Source organism: Ambystoma mexicanum, chromosome 9, assembly GCF_040938575.1.
Source record: "Ambystoma mexicanum isolate Mex_15411 chromosome 9, UKY_AmexF1_1, whole genome shotgun sequence".
Taxonomy (NCBI): Eukaryota; Metazoa; Chordata; class Amphibia; order Caudata; family Ambystomatidae; genus Ambystoma; species Ambystoma mexicanum.
The window spans coordinates 989707045-989721978 of NC_090931.1; the positions used below are offsets into that span (position 1 = coordinate 989707045).

General features: G+C 42.3%; 1 protein-coding gene across 3 annotated transcripts in view; it reads left to right on the plus strand.

Moving 5' to 3' along the window:
• Window positions 1-14934, plus strand: part of RAPGEF4 (Rap guanine nucleotide exchange factor 4) — a 1521174-nt gene that overhangs the window by 992065 nt on the left and 514175 nt on the right. For all 3 annotated transcript variants that reach the window (XM_069616226.1, XM_069616227.1, XM_069616228.1), the window contains 4 exons: window positions 1077-1223; window positions 5312-5427; window positions 6902-6990; window positions 7634-7712. In XM_069616226.1, coding sequence (XP_069472327.1) covers window positions 1077-1223; window positions 5312-5427; window positions 6902-6990; window positions 7634-7712 — 431 coding nt within the window. The remainder of the gene's footprint in view (window positions 1-1076; window positions 1224-5311; window positions 5428-6901; window positions 6991-7633; window positions 7713-14934) is intronic.

Sequence of the window (14934 nt, forward strand, 5' to 3'; positions counted from 1 at the left end):
TGCACAAGGCCAGACCTCCTTCGTCTAAACCGCCCCAGTCACCACTCCCCACCCCATGCAGTTCAAATCATAGTATTTATTGTATAGAGAACTGCATGTTATGAAAGCAACCTTCTTATGCCAAATGTTATGATCCCACCAGAAACCTCTACTACACCAGTAATGGCCATTAGGTGACCCCCTATTTCAGGAAATGTGAAATTGGTGGCAGCTGTTTTTGCGTGCTGTTGTCTCAACTGTGGCACTCCTTCCACCCACATCTCCCACTTACAGCTCTGCATTAAAGATAACAACAGCAAGACAGTTAAAGCACGCACGTTCCACTCGTGGAGCTTTCCTCCATGCCAACCATGCATATTATTTTGAAGCAGACTGCAAATATTTTTTTAGAGAAATGTTGCAAGTTTTCAAAAATTGTAACTTTCTAGCTCGTAAAATGGCCCTCACCAAAATGCAAGTCAATGGGCGAATCCAATCCTCTTATTTACAGTCTGAAAAAAAAACATTCCTACTGGATTATTGGAAAAAAAAGTTTCCAAACACGCACTACAGAGCCCTTGCCCCTTCCATACCCCAACCCGCTTCCCCAGAACACATTTGCAGTCTAGTAGGGTGAATGCTGCGTTTTCTCAAATACCCTGACATCGTAACATTAAAAAAAATACACTTTTTCTGCTTACTGGCCAATTATATTTGTCTGTGCTCATGGGTCCCCTTAGAGGAGCCACCTCTGTTAAATTAATGATCCTCATACTTCCTGCTGTATGATCGGCAACCGCGGGGAAAAGCAGGGGGTCATTAGCAGACCTTCCCAGGGCGGCGGACACAGCGGTACTCTCCGTGCTTGCATTGTAAGTGAAAAAGGCCTTAATCTAAGACAGGTCACATTTACAAGAGCTGCTTTCATTCCCAGGCTGGGCTGAGCATTTTACATCTCGCCTAATTTGAGGGGAACTGAAGTATTCCCTTTCAATTTTGGATCCTTTTCTAGATAATCAGCAGCCTCTGTAGTCAGGAGAAGCGCCCCTTGGAATTCATGACCACATTCATGTTTCTGTTCCCTCTCTTTTTTGCAGGGCGTTGTGTGTACACTGCACGAGGGGGATGATTTTGGCAAGTTGGCTCTTGTAAACGACGCTCCACGCGCAGCCTCCATTGTGTTGCGGGAGGACAACTGCCACTTCCTGAGAGTCGACAAGGAGGACTTCAACCGAATTCTGAGGGTGAGTGATTCGCAAGCCCCCTATCAGGGCATCAGCAGAGACCTAGGTTTGGCAAACGTGCACCAAAGGCACGTCCTCTGCGTCCCTGGTTATGACAGACAGCTGACATATTTGAGTAGAGTTTGCTTTAACTTATTGAACGTGTGATAGGACCATCCAAGGAACTGAACTACTTATACAAGGGAACCATTCAAACACCCTTAGTCATTTTCTGTTTGTCATGTTACATTGCTTGTGCTTAAATAAGTCCACATGCACCGCAGTAAGGGCCCCCATACCCATCAGGGTGATCTACTGTCTGCTAACATGCATGCACCTACAGGCAGTGGTTGGAACAACTGATTAGTTGTCAAAAGGCTTCACTCGGGTCAAACTGTGCTTTTTAACTACTGGGTAAAAAGGCATCGATGTTTGTGGGTGTTCACACCTGACACAGATCCTTGGAAGCAAGACCACGCAGGGCAACAGAGGTTCGAATCCCGGATCCGCGCTTAGAACACCGAACTCAGGTGCGGCATTGGGCGCATTATTAGAAAATAAATAAATAAATGCACATCTGCCAAGCCTATCCCTGTCAGAACCGTCTCCGAAAGATAGAGCGAGTCCTCTGAAATGGAAAGGAGGATTTGCAATGCTAGCTTTACCTAATGTGTGTTTATCCTGGTACAGCTACCTTCAACCTGAGAAAGGAAGAGGCGGATGTAGGAGGTTATAATCCCCATGTTAGGTGCTCTGTGCAGTGCTTTTAGCTAATTGTCAGCCACACAGCCTATACACCGCTAAAGACAAAACCGGGCACTCCTCAGCGACCGCCACTGAGGCCTTACTCCATTGGGAAGGGGGAGTGTTCTCTCGAGTAATTTCAATAAAGGGTACTTACACTGAATTTAAACAAATTAACCTGAGCGCAAGCACAGCATTTCCCCAGGGGATTTGGGCCTCAAGTGGTGCATGTTTACTTAAAGCTGTATTGCGGTTACTATGGTGATTGCAGAACATAGGAAAATAGCAAAAGAATAAGAGAAAATGAAGCAAACACAGGCAGAGCTGCCTTGCAAACATCACAGAGCTATGGTTCAGAGTCATGTGTTTTATATCAATATAAAGGTGTGCACAAATGACACATACATGACAGGTGCTGGCTCACAAGGAAACGGACTCGTGTCCTTAGGTAAATGCCAGCATCATCAGGGTGGGTATGGGAGCATGTAGGTAAATCATGAGCAAGGGACAGATGTGTTTTGTGTGGGTAAATGGCATTTAGGTAACTCTCATATAGCTAAAGTGTAGGCTAATACATATACATGATGCAATACAAAATAACGAAACATTCTCCTTACCTTATAGCCGACTGCCGAAAACTCAGGTCAACACGCAGTATGTTAAAGTTAACGGTATTTGTACCGCGCACCGTCACCACCGGAGTGGTGTCCAGGCCATAATAGGTTTCAACCTCAATATGTATCTCATTTTATTCTCTGGAAAATAACACACCTCTCCCCTAGCATGTTTGCCAACATATTGCGTCCAACAAACAATATTTCCCCCTTAGAAAGATGGCGAGCAGGAACACGCATTGAAGAGTAGGCAACTAATTTACTCTAAGATGGCCCACTGAGAAAGTAGAACCATTGAAGGGAAAAATGCATGCTTTGGTGGCTACACCACAAATGGTTAATTAGAGTTATATGAGTAAACTCAGATTAGACACACAGGAATAGACAGGGGTTTGTGTCTTACCTCTTCTATGTTAGAATGAATGTCTCAGATCATAGACATATAATAAATATATATCAGTGATCAGGATGTTATTTGCATCGGTCACTAAGCCAAGCAATGGCAATAGTAGACATAGGGCCTCACTATAAGGTTGGCGGAATGGGTTTACCGGCACCTGTAAAGGTGCCGTAAACCCGTTCCGCCCTACTACGAGGTCTCCTCGCGGGACCCGCAATGGGCGCCTGCAAAAACCAGGGGTCCTTACCGGGTCCCGCGAGGGGACCTGGGAGCTAACAACGGGCCCGTCATTAACGGGCCCGTTGTTAGCTCGATCCCCATTCCCATTGAGCCCTATGGGGGCTCGAATGCGAATGGGGATGGACCGGGTCCGGGTTCCTCGGATGGGGAATTACCAGGTCCGCCAAGGTTGCGATGGCCCGGTAATTCCTCATTCGAGGAACCCGGGCCCGGATTGCGGTATGGAGGCAGCCATGGCGCTAATAGCACCATGGCTACCTCCATACTCGTAATGACCCCCATAGTCACAATTCCAAACCGTCAGTGTTCCTTGCACAGTAATGTAGTATTCCTAATTGCATCAGATTATCAAAGGGATCTATGAGAATGTTAATTTAGCCAGAAACAGAGGGAGCATGAGTAAAGGATGATACAAATCAGATTGGGAAAGACACCACACCATGTATTGGCTAATGTTCCTAATGATGATAATGACTTTATTACCAAGAAAAGGATTAAAATCACAGACAGCTACATGCAAACACTGTTAACTTTTGAAGGCTAATGTTTATTTCGGAATTGTACATAGCTTTCCATAAACACGATGCAAATACAGAATAAAATATATAACCATATGATGGGTGCAACAAACACCTCTTTTAAGAACACAATCACATCAATATCATATCATAAAAACACAGCCATACAAAAGAAACAAATTTCACAACAAATTCCAGAGCAAACGCTTTCTATTATTGAGTGCTTTTTAAAGATACGATAAAAGAGTCCACCCAACATGTGGGGAATCAATCTATAGTAAAAACATCAGTGCGGGTCGAAGTTGCACAAGACCTAATTCACAGAACACAGGGCGTAGCAGAGAACCTCTCCCGCTCGCATATGCCGGGCAGAAAAATAGAAAATGAGCAAGACCCTTCTCCCAAAATGATAAGGAAATCTCCCATGGTGTTTTGAAACAGAGATGCTTTTCAGAAATAAAAAGGCCACTGTTTGTTTTGTTCGATGGAAGAGATAACCACGGCTATACGCGCAGCTCTCCAAAAACAAAAAGACAGAAAAAGGCCATTTTGAGGAGGAAAAACGATGCAATGTTATCAGGCTAGAGGTTGGGTGGGGGACACCATGTGAAATTGGGGAGTTGGAGAGGGGTTAGGGACCAAGTTAAGAGCACAAACATGATCTCGTAGCCATGGTTATCGCACCAAAACCCTTGAAATTCAGCGGATGTGGAAAGTCAAGACCAGCTTAACACAGCACGTTCCCGTTTCAAAGCCCATGAACACATATATATTATAAGAGAAGGAATTCACAATGACATAAAACATGGCATTATGGGTGTCATCAATAGGAACGCCCCGAGTTAAGCTGGTCATGACTTCCCAGAGATGCTGAATTTCAAGGGTTGTGCTGCGATAAATCTGGTCAGTGGAACTTTAAGTACAGTTTTTTCAGTCAACATATATGTATATCACTATCTCTGGCCCTCACCCTCTTTTTCTCGTTCAACCGCTCTCTATCTCCCCGTTTCTGTCTCCACCATTTTCCCAGCACACCACTTCTTGGTGCCTCCTTCACATTTTGATGGGATTTCTGCATGAACTCATTGTTAGGTCAAGAGTAAATAAGAAACTGGGCTTTCTGGATTTCCCACAGTAGACCATATTTCTGTCATATGGTTCAAGTAGATCAATGAAAGCCTAAAACAAGACCTTCTTCATTCATGTTAATGGTATCCTAGAGACATGGATCACCAATTTATGTTCTTAATGATAAACATCTTATAAGCTTAGTCTATTTATGGAAATGACGCAATAGAGAAAGGCATGAAACAAGGTGTTATTTCTCTTGTTCGAACTGCTTAGGCCCCGTCCATTTAACTAGTTTTATCTAAACGGATTATGCATACTTTTTTATGAAATAGTGTCAAACTCCAGGGGATTCCACTGGCAGAGAAACACTGGTTGTTAATTAAGTTACATTTACTATTTTGAAAAATTGCTATTTTGTAAAATGGCAGGAATCTTGCATTGAACATTTTTTCAGGAGTCTGTTGCATAAAGCGGGTGTTCATTCAGATGTACCCAAAGTGACCGTTGACTCTTGTATTACAGGACGTTGAAGCAAACACTGTAAGATTGAAAGAACACGACCAAGATGTCTTGGTTCTGGAGAAGATCCCGGCAGGATCCCGGGCATCCAGTCAAGGGAGTTCGCAGTCTCAATATAAGTACGCTCGCTTCTTGCAATGAACAATATGAGCTGGAACATACTTTTCCGCATGCTCTGTTTTACTGTTTATTTTGTGTCAATATATCGGGGTGGCTATGGTTGTTTCAAGGCAATAATTCACGTGTGACCTATTGGAGGAATGGTGGGATTTTCTTCATCCTCTTATAATGAAAATAACCTTGGCTGTGACTAACCTTATTGCTGGTCGGATAATGTGCGGAAGCGAAAGCTCAAATTTATTAGCACCCTGTAATGTCACAAAGACCAATCGGGGTGCAGGGAACATAGGCATTCTATGGCGGGTCAAGGCTAAGTTCGGGTTTCATAGCCTCCTTAAGCACCATTTGGATGTGGATGCACTGTGGAGGGAGAAGGCGACTGAGGTGAACCCACAAGGGCATTAAGCCAGAGGTGAACAGTCAATTAATACAGGGCGGGTAGCCTCCTCCATGGTGTGTATGTGGCCCGAGGGGTACACCGCAATCATGTAAGAGTTCAGTAGCGATTGACTCGGTTAATAAAGACCAGCAGTGACCTATGCAAAATAAATAAAAGTCTGGTAGCAACATTTACAATTTCAATACAAGGCCACTAGTGCCAATACAATTTAAATAAATAAGGCGAGTGTTGACTAGTGTAAATTAAATAAAAAGTGGACAGTAACCAAAGCAATTTAGATTTTTGGCTAGTAACGACAATGCAATGTGATTAAAAGGGTGGGTTATGGCCAATGCAATTTAGATTTTAGGCTGATAGTGACCAATGAAAGGGCAGTGGAAACCCATTATGAAACCATGGCACCACTTTTTTTTGCCTTTATAAGAAAACCATCCCTTTTCAAAAGCCACCGGAGAAAGAGGTGTGCGACCTACCCACTGAGAGATTGTGTAACTGGTGCTGCGCAAGGCGACAACACGATGGCACAATGGCACAAATATGTCATCCTGGCAACCAGGAGTAAGCGGTTTCTCATAGACGGCCCATGTTATGTCGTGTTAGGAAGGATTTCCAAAGCACAGAAGACACTTAGATATGGCTTTTGGGAACTTACCATGCTGACTGAAACGTACTGTTAGGCTGGCAAAGGAATGTATTATGTGTAGTGTATTATATTGGGACCGTGTATACAGTGCTGGCCTGGCGCAGAGCGGCAGTGGAGCGTTCTAGAGAGAATAGAAGGAAGCCGTCTGAGGTCTTCAGTAGTTACCCACATAATGTGCTCTCATGCCAAAGCTTGACAGTGCCTTATAAGTAGAAATCGTTTTCTGATGAAAAGCATCTATACGTTGTTAAAATGGCCGCTCGAGATGTGCAATTGAAAACAGTTTGAAAAAGTTGGCTTGCGCCTTTTCGAGAGTATTTTGGTAACATATTCAATAGTACAGCCTTTTCTGTTGCATTCTTGATCTTGCATCTCTTTTCATGTCGTGATGAAACTGACCCGTTCTCCTTTTGGTCTCCTTCTGCTGTAGATACACTGTGATGTCTGGCACGCCAGAGAAGCTGCTAGAGCACTTTCTGGAAACCATGCGACTTGAAGCCGCTCTGAATGAAGCCGCAGGTAGCACCGCCTCATGAAAGACAGGTTTCATTTATTCCATTTCTGCATTGTGAAAAAGCAGAGGGCTGGGGTTTGGAACCCCAGCTTAGGGACCCTTCCAACCCCAGCGGCCCCTTAGAGCTCAGAAAAGAGCAAGGAAATTGGGAAGTCAAAAATACACCCTGAGTATTAGGAATTAGGCGTTGCATATAGCGCCAAGGAACCCTTTTGGGCCAATAACAACAGGCTTTAATAATGGAAACAAACTTAATATGAGTGTCTTGTATCAGTCTACTTCGCGTTGATACATACACACTCATTGCACAAACTATTGGGTGCAAGTCTTGGCCGTGCAAAAGAGAGCAACCTGTTTTTTTCTGTGGAAGTGTGTGTGTGTGTGAGTGGCGCAATAGCACTTCTAAGCCAGGTGTGCTCGTTTGACATTCCACTTTCTCAGGCACACATACCTATGTGTCTTTCCATAGGGCAGCCCAGGGACAAGGGGTAATCCCTCTGACACCTTGGGAATGCAGGTGGAAACATATGTGTACTAACACATTTGGCACGGCATACTTTATAGCCAGTGCCAAATATGTGATCCTAACGTGTCTTGTTGTGGTGCGTCTGTTCTTGGTATTCTAACCTTTTTTTGTTCTCCTTTCAGATTCTGTTTTAGATGATTTTGTCATGATGCACTGTGTGTTTATGCCAAACAGTCAACTTTGCCCTGTTTTGATGGCACAATATCCTTTTCAATTAAAAGTAAAGCACAAGTGTGAAACAATGTGTATATTTCTGCACTGTTTTCTAATTCTAATTAGTAAAAACAAACAAAATAGTACAACATTTTAAAAAACGATCAGGGTGTGCATCATCGATTTCTGCCAATGGGTAACACAGAATATTTTGTCTTTGTAACTTTTTAGACACTGCTTTATTAAAGTGTTTGTAGAGTACCCGATTCCTACAATTGTAATCATTCTTTTTCCTTTGATTTGAGTGATCAATTCGCATAAACTAACACTTGTTCTGTAACTGATTTGGATTCTCATGTTCACTCATTTTAATTAAATTACTTTGCCATTTATATTTACCTAAAGTTTAGGGAAGGATATGCGGATGCCAATTTCCAAAACACTGAATTCTATTTTGAAATCAGCAATGTTATTTATTTTTTCCGACCTCATGGCTATGGCTATGGTGTCCCTCTAGACGTGTGTTTGTTTAGCAATATAATGTTGTAAACATTGTGTTAATACATGTTTCACTTGTGGGACTATGTTATGGCTGATTCTCTGTGGCAACATTAGCAGTCTCCCAGATACAATCTTATTTTGTGGTGTGCCCCAGTGATGCTCAAGTAATGTAATACTGGGGCAACATTAGCAGTCTCCCAGATACCATCTTATTTTGTGGTGTGCCCCAGTGATGCTCAAGTAATGTAAGACTGGTGGCGTCACATTCTTCCAACAACCTCACTGCACTATGGCTGCCGCTCACTCTGCCAGAAAGCAATAGGTTTATGAAGTTGTCTCAGTTTCGGTGAGGCTCCCCTTTTGAATAGGTTTTGGGAATTGTTAAGATTAACCATGTGTTAGACTGCATCTGGAAGGGCCAGGCCAGGCTCATATGGACGGGCGAGACCGTGCAGTTAGACGAGCAGCCATGTCCCTACCTGATTCTTCCGCCCCACTTCTACAGTGCTCTCTGTCTTTTTATAGGACATTGTACCCTGCATCATGTGCAAACAACCCATTCTGTGATAGGTATTTCAAAATATTATAACAATTGTTCTTAAAACATGTTAGAACGTAGTTTCGTGTTCATGTTTGCTGCAGATGGGCTCACTGCCAGCAATTCAGTGAGCTCTTTTGCTTTATGCTTATGGGAAGACTTGGTTTCTGCTCTGCGTGTTTCAGCTCCACTGCTGAAAAAAAGTCTGGGGAATTCTATCAGTAGGTAACTATTAATCGCTCACCAGCATCAGCCCATCTACCTGTGTGAGGGTTCCAAAAACTACATGTATCATCTGGATTTACTTCTGCCAATTAAATATTACTGATGGATTATAATAGATTGCTTAGAGCCGACTGGTTCAATGCCGCCTCCAATGTTGAGACGTTGGCTCATATTTCCTGTCATTCTCTAGATTCTGGCTTCCAGTGACTCTCATAAGCTCGGATTCATGACCCTACTCTTTGCAGAAGGCATCTTTCAGCCAATGGAAAAGGTTCCTTTGTGCACTTACTAACCACAATATGCCAAAAATGTCTTTTTCTGTGCTGTATGCTCCACATGATTTTCCTCTTGGAAATGATTTGTCAGCCTGAATACTGATCAACAGCAGGAAGATTACATTCGGATCAGATCTATTGACAATTTGTCCAAATTAATATTTTATGTAGTGAAAAGAGAGCCTTTACTGAAGAATCACTTTAAAAATTGTGTCGGTCAAAACTGGTGAACTTTTTCATCCCCAATTGCATTAAATAATTTTGCGTAGAAAACACAAGCGTCAGTAAATCATGTTATTGTGCAATGCATTTTCTTCATTGCTGGTTTGTCCTTTCAAAATAAATATTTTAAAAACACAACATTATTTACAGACAGTGTGACAATAAAAAATAAAAAACAAGATCACCACATCGTACCTAAAATTCAAAATAATACGTCTGTACATCTCTCACAAAAGTAGAGCGTTTCTCTTTTTCAACCCTTTTACAACAACAGCTAGTACCCAGCTTTTCTATCGAGGACACTGACACCATTGGGGTGTTAGATGACTTTATCTACAAAATATATCAATTTGGAAGATACATTGTAAGGAGAAACATCTCCTGATGTAACCCCCCACACCCTCTCATCACGACAATCCAACCCCAAAATTATTGGACAAGAAATAGGCTGTTTTTCATCTAAATGTTCAGTTTTATTTCAAATAAATTAAAGCAACTAAATGTGGTAGCTTAACTTTGAATGCTGGGGTGGTCGCCTACAGTATTCCATACAAATGCAGGCAGCTTGTCTACAGAAGAAAACCATAACCTAACTGTTATTATCTCACTAATAATTACATTGACAATACACACAAACCTCCGATAATATGAAATCAAGTCTGAATAACTATTCTAGACAAAATATACAGTCTTCATGTGAACATTCAAATGATCTTGTCATCAGATTTCGATATTCTCCTCTGAAATGTACAATGTATAGTTCAGTTAATGTTCTCTAATACCATCAATTAGTGTTGGCATCACTAAAAACAATAGGATTCACACATCACTTTCTTATTCTAATGGTCATTTTACCCTAGAAGTATAGTTCTCTTGGTTTCAGGTTTGGGTACATATATAAAATGCAGGGTATCGTATATCAGGCTACTTTATCTGCAGGGTTGGTTTTAGGATCGACTCTTTTTTGGAGAGCAGAAAATCAAGATTCATTTAAAGGGTGTCCCAAACATCAGAGTATACATTTGAAGTAGCAAAGGAATCAAGACTTCATTTTACTTTGCATTAGTAGTCTGCTTAAAGCAGAGTCCTTTCTTTTCTGCACAATGGTATTTGTAAAAATGACATTAGTTATTCAAATTGACATTTTTGTCTTGGGAGTAAAGTGAACATACTAACCTCCTTCATATTTCACTTTAAGGGGTAATGCTCTACCCAGGATTGCTCTTTTTATGTAAATATTGGTTTACGCAGGACAAAAGGTTAAACAATTTCGGCACATTTGTGGAACACATTGTACACCCTGCCACCAACTATTGCGTACATTGCCCTTGTGAAAACCAGGGAATTAATTTATTGTACTACTTTTCAAGACTATTATGCCCTGTACAATCCTAAATTCTGGAGCCTACTGTTTTAAATATGCCCTCACAAAGTTCCCCTTACAGCCCAGTCTCGATTCAGTGGCATAGCATATAAAGGATTACCCTAAAAAACATTCAGTTGCTATCAAAGGTTTAAAAAAAATTTGAGACATATATCTGAATGCACATGTTTGTGTTTTACTCCCTTTTGGTGTGTCTTTTAAAGACACAGGACAGGTTGGAACATCAACAGCTCCATGCTAGCCCATCCAGTAAGTTCTGCATCCAGTCTGTCCCCTGTTTTCAAAACACCTCTCTGGGAACCTAGTTCTGTTTTGGGGAAGGCTTCTGCAGCAGGTTCCCTCTTGTTTAGGGATTTCCATCAGCCACATCCTCTAATCAGCATTGCGACTGTGGGACAAAATCCCTTCATATGCAAATTTTGTTAGAACTCCTTCCCTTTTACATTGATTTGACCAATATATGTTTCCATGTGACAATGGGGGGTCTTTCTCACCTCCCATCTGGAGGTAGGATCAAGTTGGACTGATATCTATTTTTCACTCATAATTTCTGCTATTGACCTGTCCGATTATTGAGGCATATTTATTTGAAATTACAAGTAAATTCTGCTGAGCTAATAGATCGGTTAACGATGGGTTTTGAAATACCAGAAAGCTGACCTCTGGACCTCTTGTCTTAGAAAACTAGGCTTAATGAGTACAGACCCAGTTAAATGTTACATTGAAATAGAAAGCAATGTTTGATTGTAATTTTACTTAATAGGAAGTTTGTAAAGTAGACCTTATCAACACATTGAATTCAATCTTCATGATATATGGGCATTGATATACTTTCTTACACATATTAAAATACAGTGTTTGGTTCATCTATGTAGGAAGGCTGCACAGAGGAGCACAGTTTGCATTTAACATTTGCTGAGAGAAATGTTGATTTGTAAGATAAAAATTATGGGAATCAGGGGATGAAAAGCCATTCACAATACATTTTATTTAGTAAACTATGTTTAATTTATATTAAATGATCTTGATAGTGAGTTGCAATCCTGGCGTCCTTTTCCTCACATAAATAGAAATTCTCTACCCTACCCTATGACCATTAGGGATACTTGGCACCTTCACCCTCTTAAATGCTAATGGCTACTACTAACATTGCACTCAACTAATGCATGCTGAGACCTTTAGTACTATCCTCTTTTGATTGTTTTGTCAAAGGCGTACAAATAGCGCTGCCCAAAATACCTCTCTGCGGGAATTGTAATTGTGATTGGTTATTTATAATGCGCTTAATACCCAGAGGTGTCTAAGCGCGGACCCACGGATCGAACCTGTGTTGCTTTGCATCATCTTGCTACCAAGGCGAGCGCGTTGCCCCTGAGCTATCCTCCCAAGAGGGAAGGGCGCCTATGCAGGAAGGCTCTCCTTTTTCTGTTTTGGATGCCCCACTTTTCACTGCATCCTCTCCCAAACACTGTATACTTAGCCCCTTGGATTCTCCCTCCTACCTGCCCCTTTCCACAACTTGCTTGACTCCCCTTCTTACCCTATCCCCAAACAACAATAGCCTCATGCCTTTCATTCTACTTCTAGAACTGGCTCCATTGGCTCTCACTTGCCTGTCACCATACATTTTTAGAATTGCATTCCACTTATCTATGAGCTTATAAGCTAGTCTCCACTCCTTTGCCCACTGCTCCCTGCACTTAGTTTCCATGGGGCCCATCCTCTGAGCTCACCCTAAATCCAGGCTGATACCTCAGAGATCTTTAAAGACTGCTCAAAGACCTTACACAAGTTCTAATTTTTTTACACTGCCACTGATTTGTACAGTACTGTTTGTGTTGTATATATTGATTGTCTTTTTTAATTACACACACCACCACTTTCCACTCGGTCACTCCTTGGACACTGTACCAGTCCTTCGGCTTCTCCTAATTCAGGTTTTCCTGAGGATAAGATGCTTAGATTGCACGCCAGCTTCCTTTCGTCATCTGAAGCCATGGGCCCCCGTCTCCTTCAGCTCTGCTCTCACAGTTGATTTGGATCTCTCAGGTCTCCTCCTCTCAGATTTATGACGCTGCCGTGGGACTTCCGTGGCAGAGAGTCAAAGTCATTCCTCGGTTCTACTTGTGCTCGATACTGCTCCAGTGGTTTTCTTTGTCTCAGTACCACAGGTATTTCTTTTCAGGTTTACTCGGGGGTTCTACATGGCAATAACACATAGCAGATTGTTCTTCATGTTTTCTTCTAGCAGGCGTTATTAGTGATGGGCTAGGTGGGTTGGTTGGGGAGTTGGCCATCGGAACTGGAGTCCTTCTCCCCAAAGGCAGAGTCCCTGCCAGTTAGGTCCTGCTTGCCTCTAGCCCTAGGAGGGTAGTGCATAGCAGTCACACCTCTCTAGCCTGGCAGGGAAAGGCACCCCCACCCCGGAGCGAAGTGCCTGAATCCTGCGATTCGTCACAGTATATATGTAACTTTATGGATGCACCTTGTCAGAGTACCTAAGCAATTCATATGCACTGCAGGTTAATGCAAAGTAGTCTTCAATAGTGCACCTCTGCCATCTTGGCATCTTGTTTTACATTAATCTTTAAGAAAAGGAAGGAGGTGGGGTGTTAGTGGAGTGGGGGCGGAACAGTAATGAAACCGGAAGCGCTGATGAGTGAAGACCAGAAAAACTGCCAACATGGTTTTATGCAGTTTGTGGCGGTAACACATGAGTATTTGTTTTATCTAAAAAGTGATTTTCCAAAATCTGTAATATTAGATAGCTGGGATATCAGGATATGTGCTGTCAGGGAGGAGTTGTGTGATAGAACTAAATATGTGGCAGGTCAATGAGCTCGGATCTGTTGTGGCTTATGTCAATGTAGTTGGGGTAGTAAATGAAGGAGTTCATTGTGAGTGGGGGCGAGTGGGGGTTTGAGGTTCATCAGGATTCTTGTTAATGGAGTTTCGGGTTGGATGGAACCATTTGGGTTCCAGTCTGTGGTTCAGCTATGAGCAGATGTTTGGCTGTGTTGTTATCCATCTGTAACAGGATTTTCTACCGCTGTTTGATGCATTTTATGATGAGTGTAGGGTGGCACCGGTGCCTAATGGGAAAGACTTTAAGAGACTGAACAGTCAGAGTTTGGTTTCCCAAGTTTTCCTGATTTAAGCATTTGGCATGGCTGACCCAAAGTGGACCTTTCTCTATTTCTTCCTGCTCTGCAAGGTTGATGTTCTGATGGATCTTTCCACTGGTCCGTATTTTTGTCCAAGTTTATTATTTTATTAATGTTTTTACTGGTCAAACTGTTCGCTTTTTGGGGATTGCATGTCCATTTTCATTTTCATTTTCATTTTCTTGGTGGTTTCAATTGGGTCTCATGAAAGACTGCAATCCTTTGTGGCCATTCCTTTTCATCCAACATTCCTATGTTTTGGCCCAAAGAACAAAACCTGAGATCTAGCCCCATAACTAAAACCAAGAACCTTGGAGTGAATTTTGCTCACTGCTTATTTTCCTCTCATCCTATCTCGCCCACTCTAAGCCGCTGCCACTTTACACTGAACCTGCTGCACAAGGTACTTCCGTTGCTCAAAGTAAACCACAAAATCCAAATTGTTTATGCATTGGTTCTGTCGAGACTGTATTATTGTAGCAGTGTGTTACTAGACTGCTGGAAAGAGGTAACATGTCTACAGGACATCGAAAAGAGGGCCGCACAGTCAGTGCTCAGCCTCAGGAAACACAATCTTGTCTCCGGGCTGTGAGAAACCAATTCGGGTCACCAATGTCAATTTCAATTGACTTCAAGGTCCTTTGCACCACCAGGAGAGTTGTAAGGAACATCAGGCCAAAATAGCTCTCCAACCACATCAACAAATAGCCCCACAAGGAACTCGGAGACGCGACACCACGGTGAAACTGTCCCCTGTAACCTACTTTCAGGTACGCTCTTGTGGAGCGCCCCCCCTTCTATAACTAAGACTTGAACCTAGCCGCCTGACATTCAGCAATGGTTTACAAACTCTTCTGGTTATGGCAGCCATCCCAGGCTTTGTATAGTTTGTGTGCTATCCTTAAATCCATTGATGCTGTAGTTGTATCTATATATATATTTTCTGAACTTTGAATTCTGT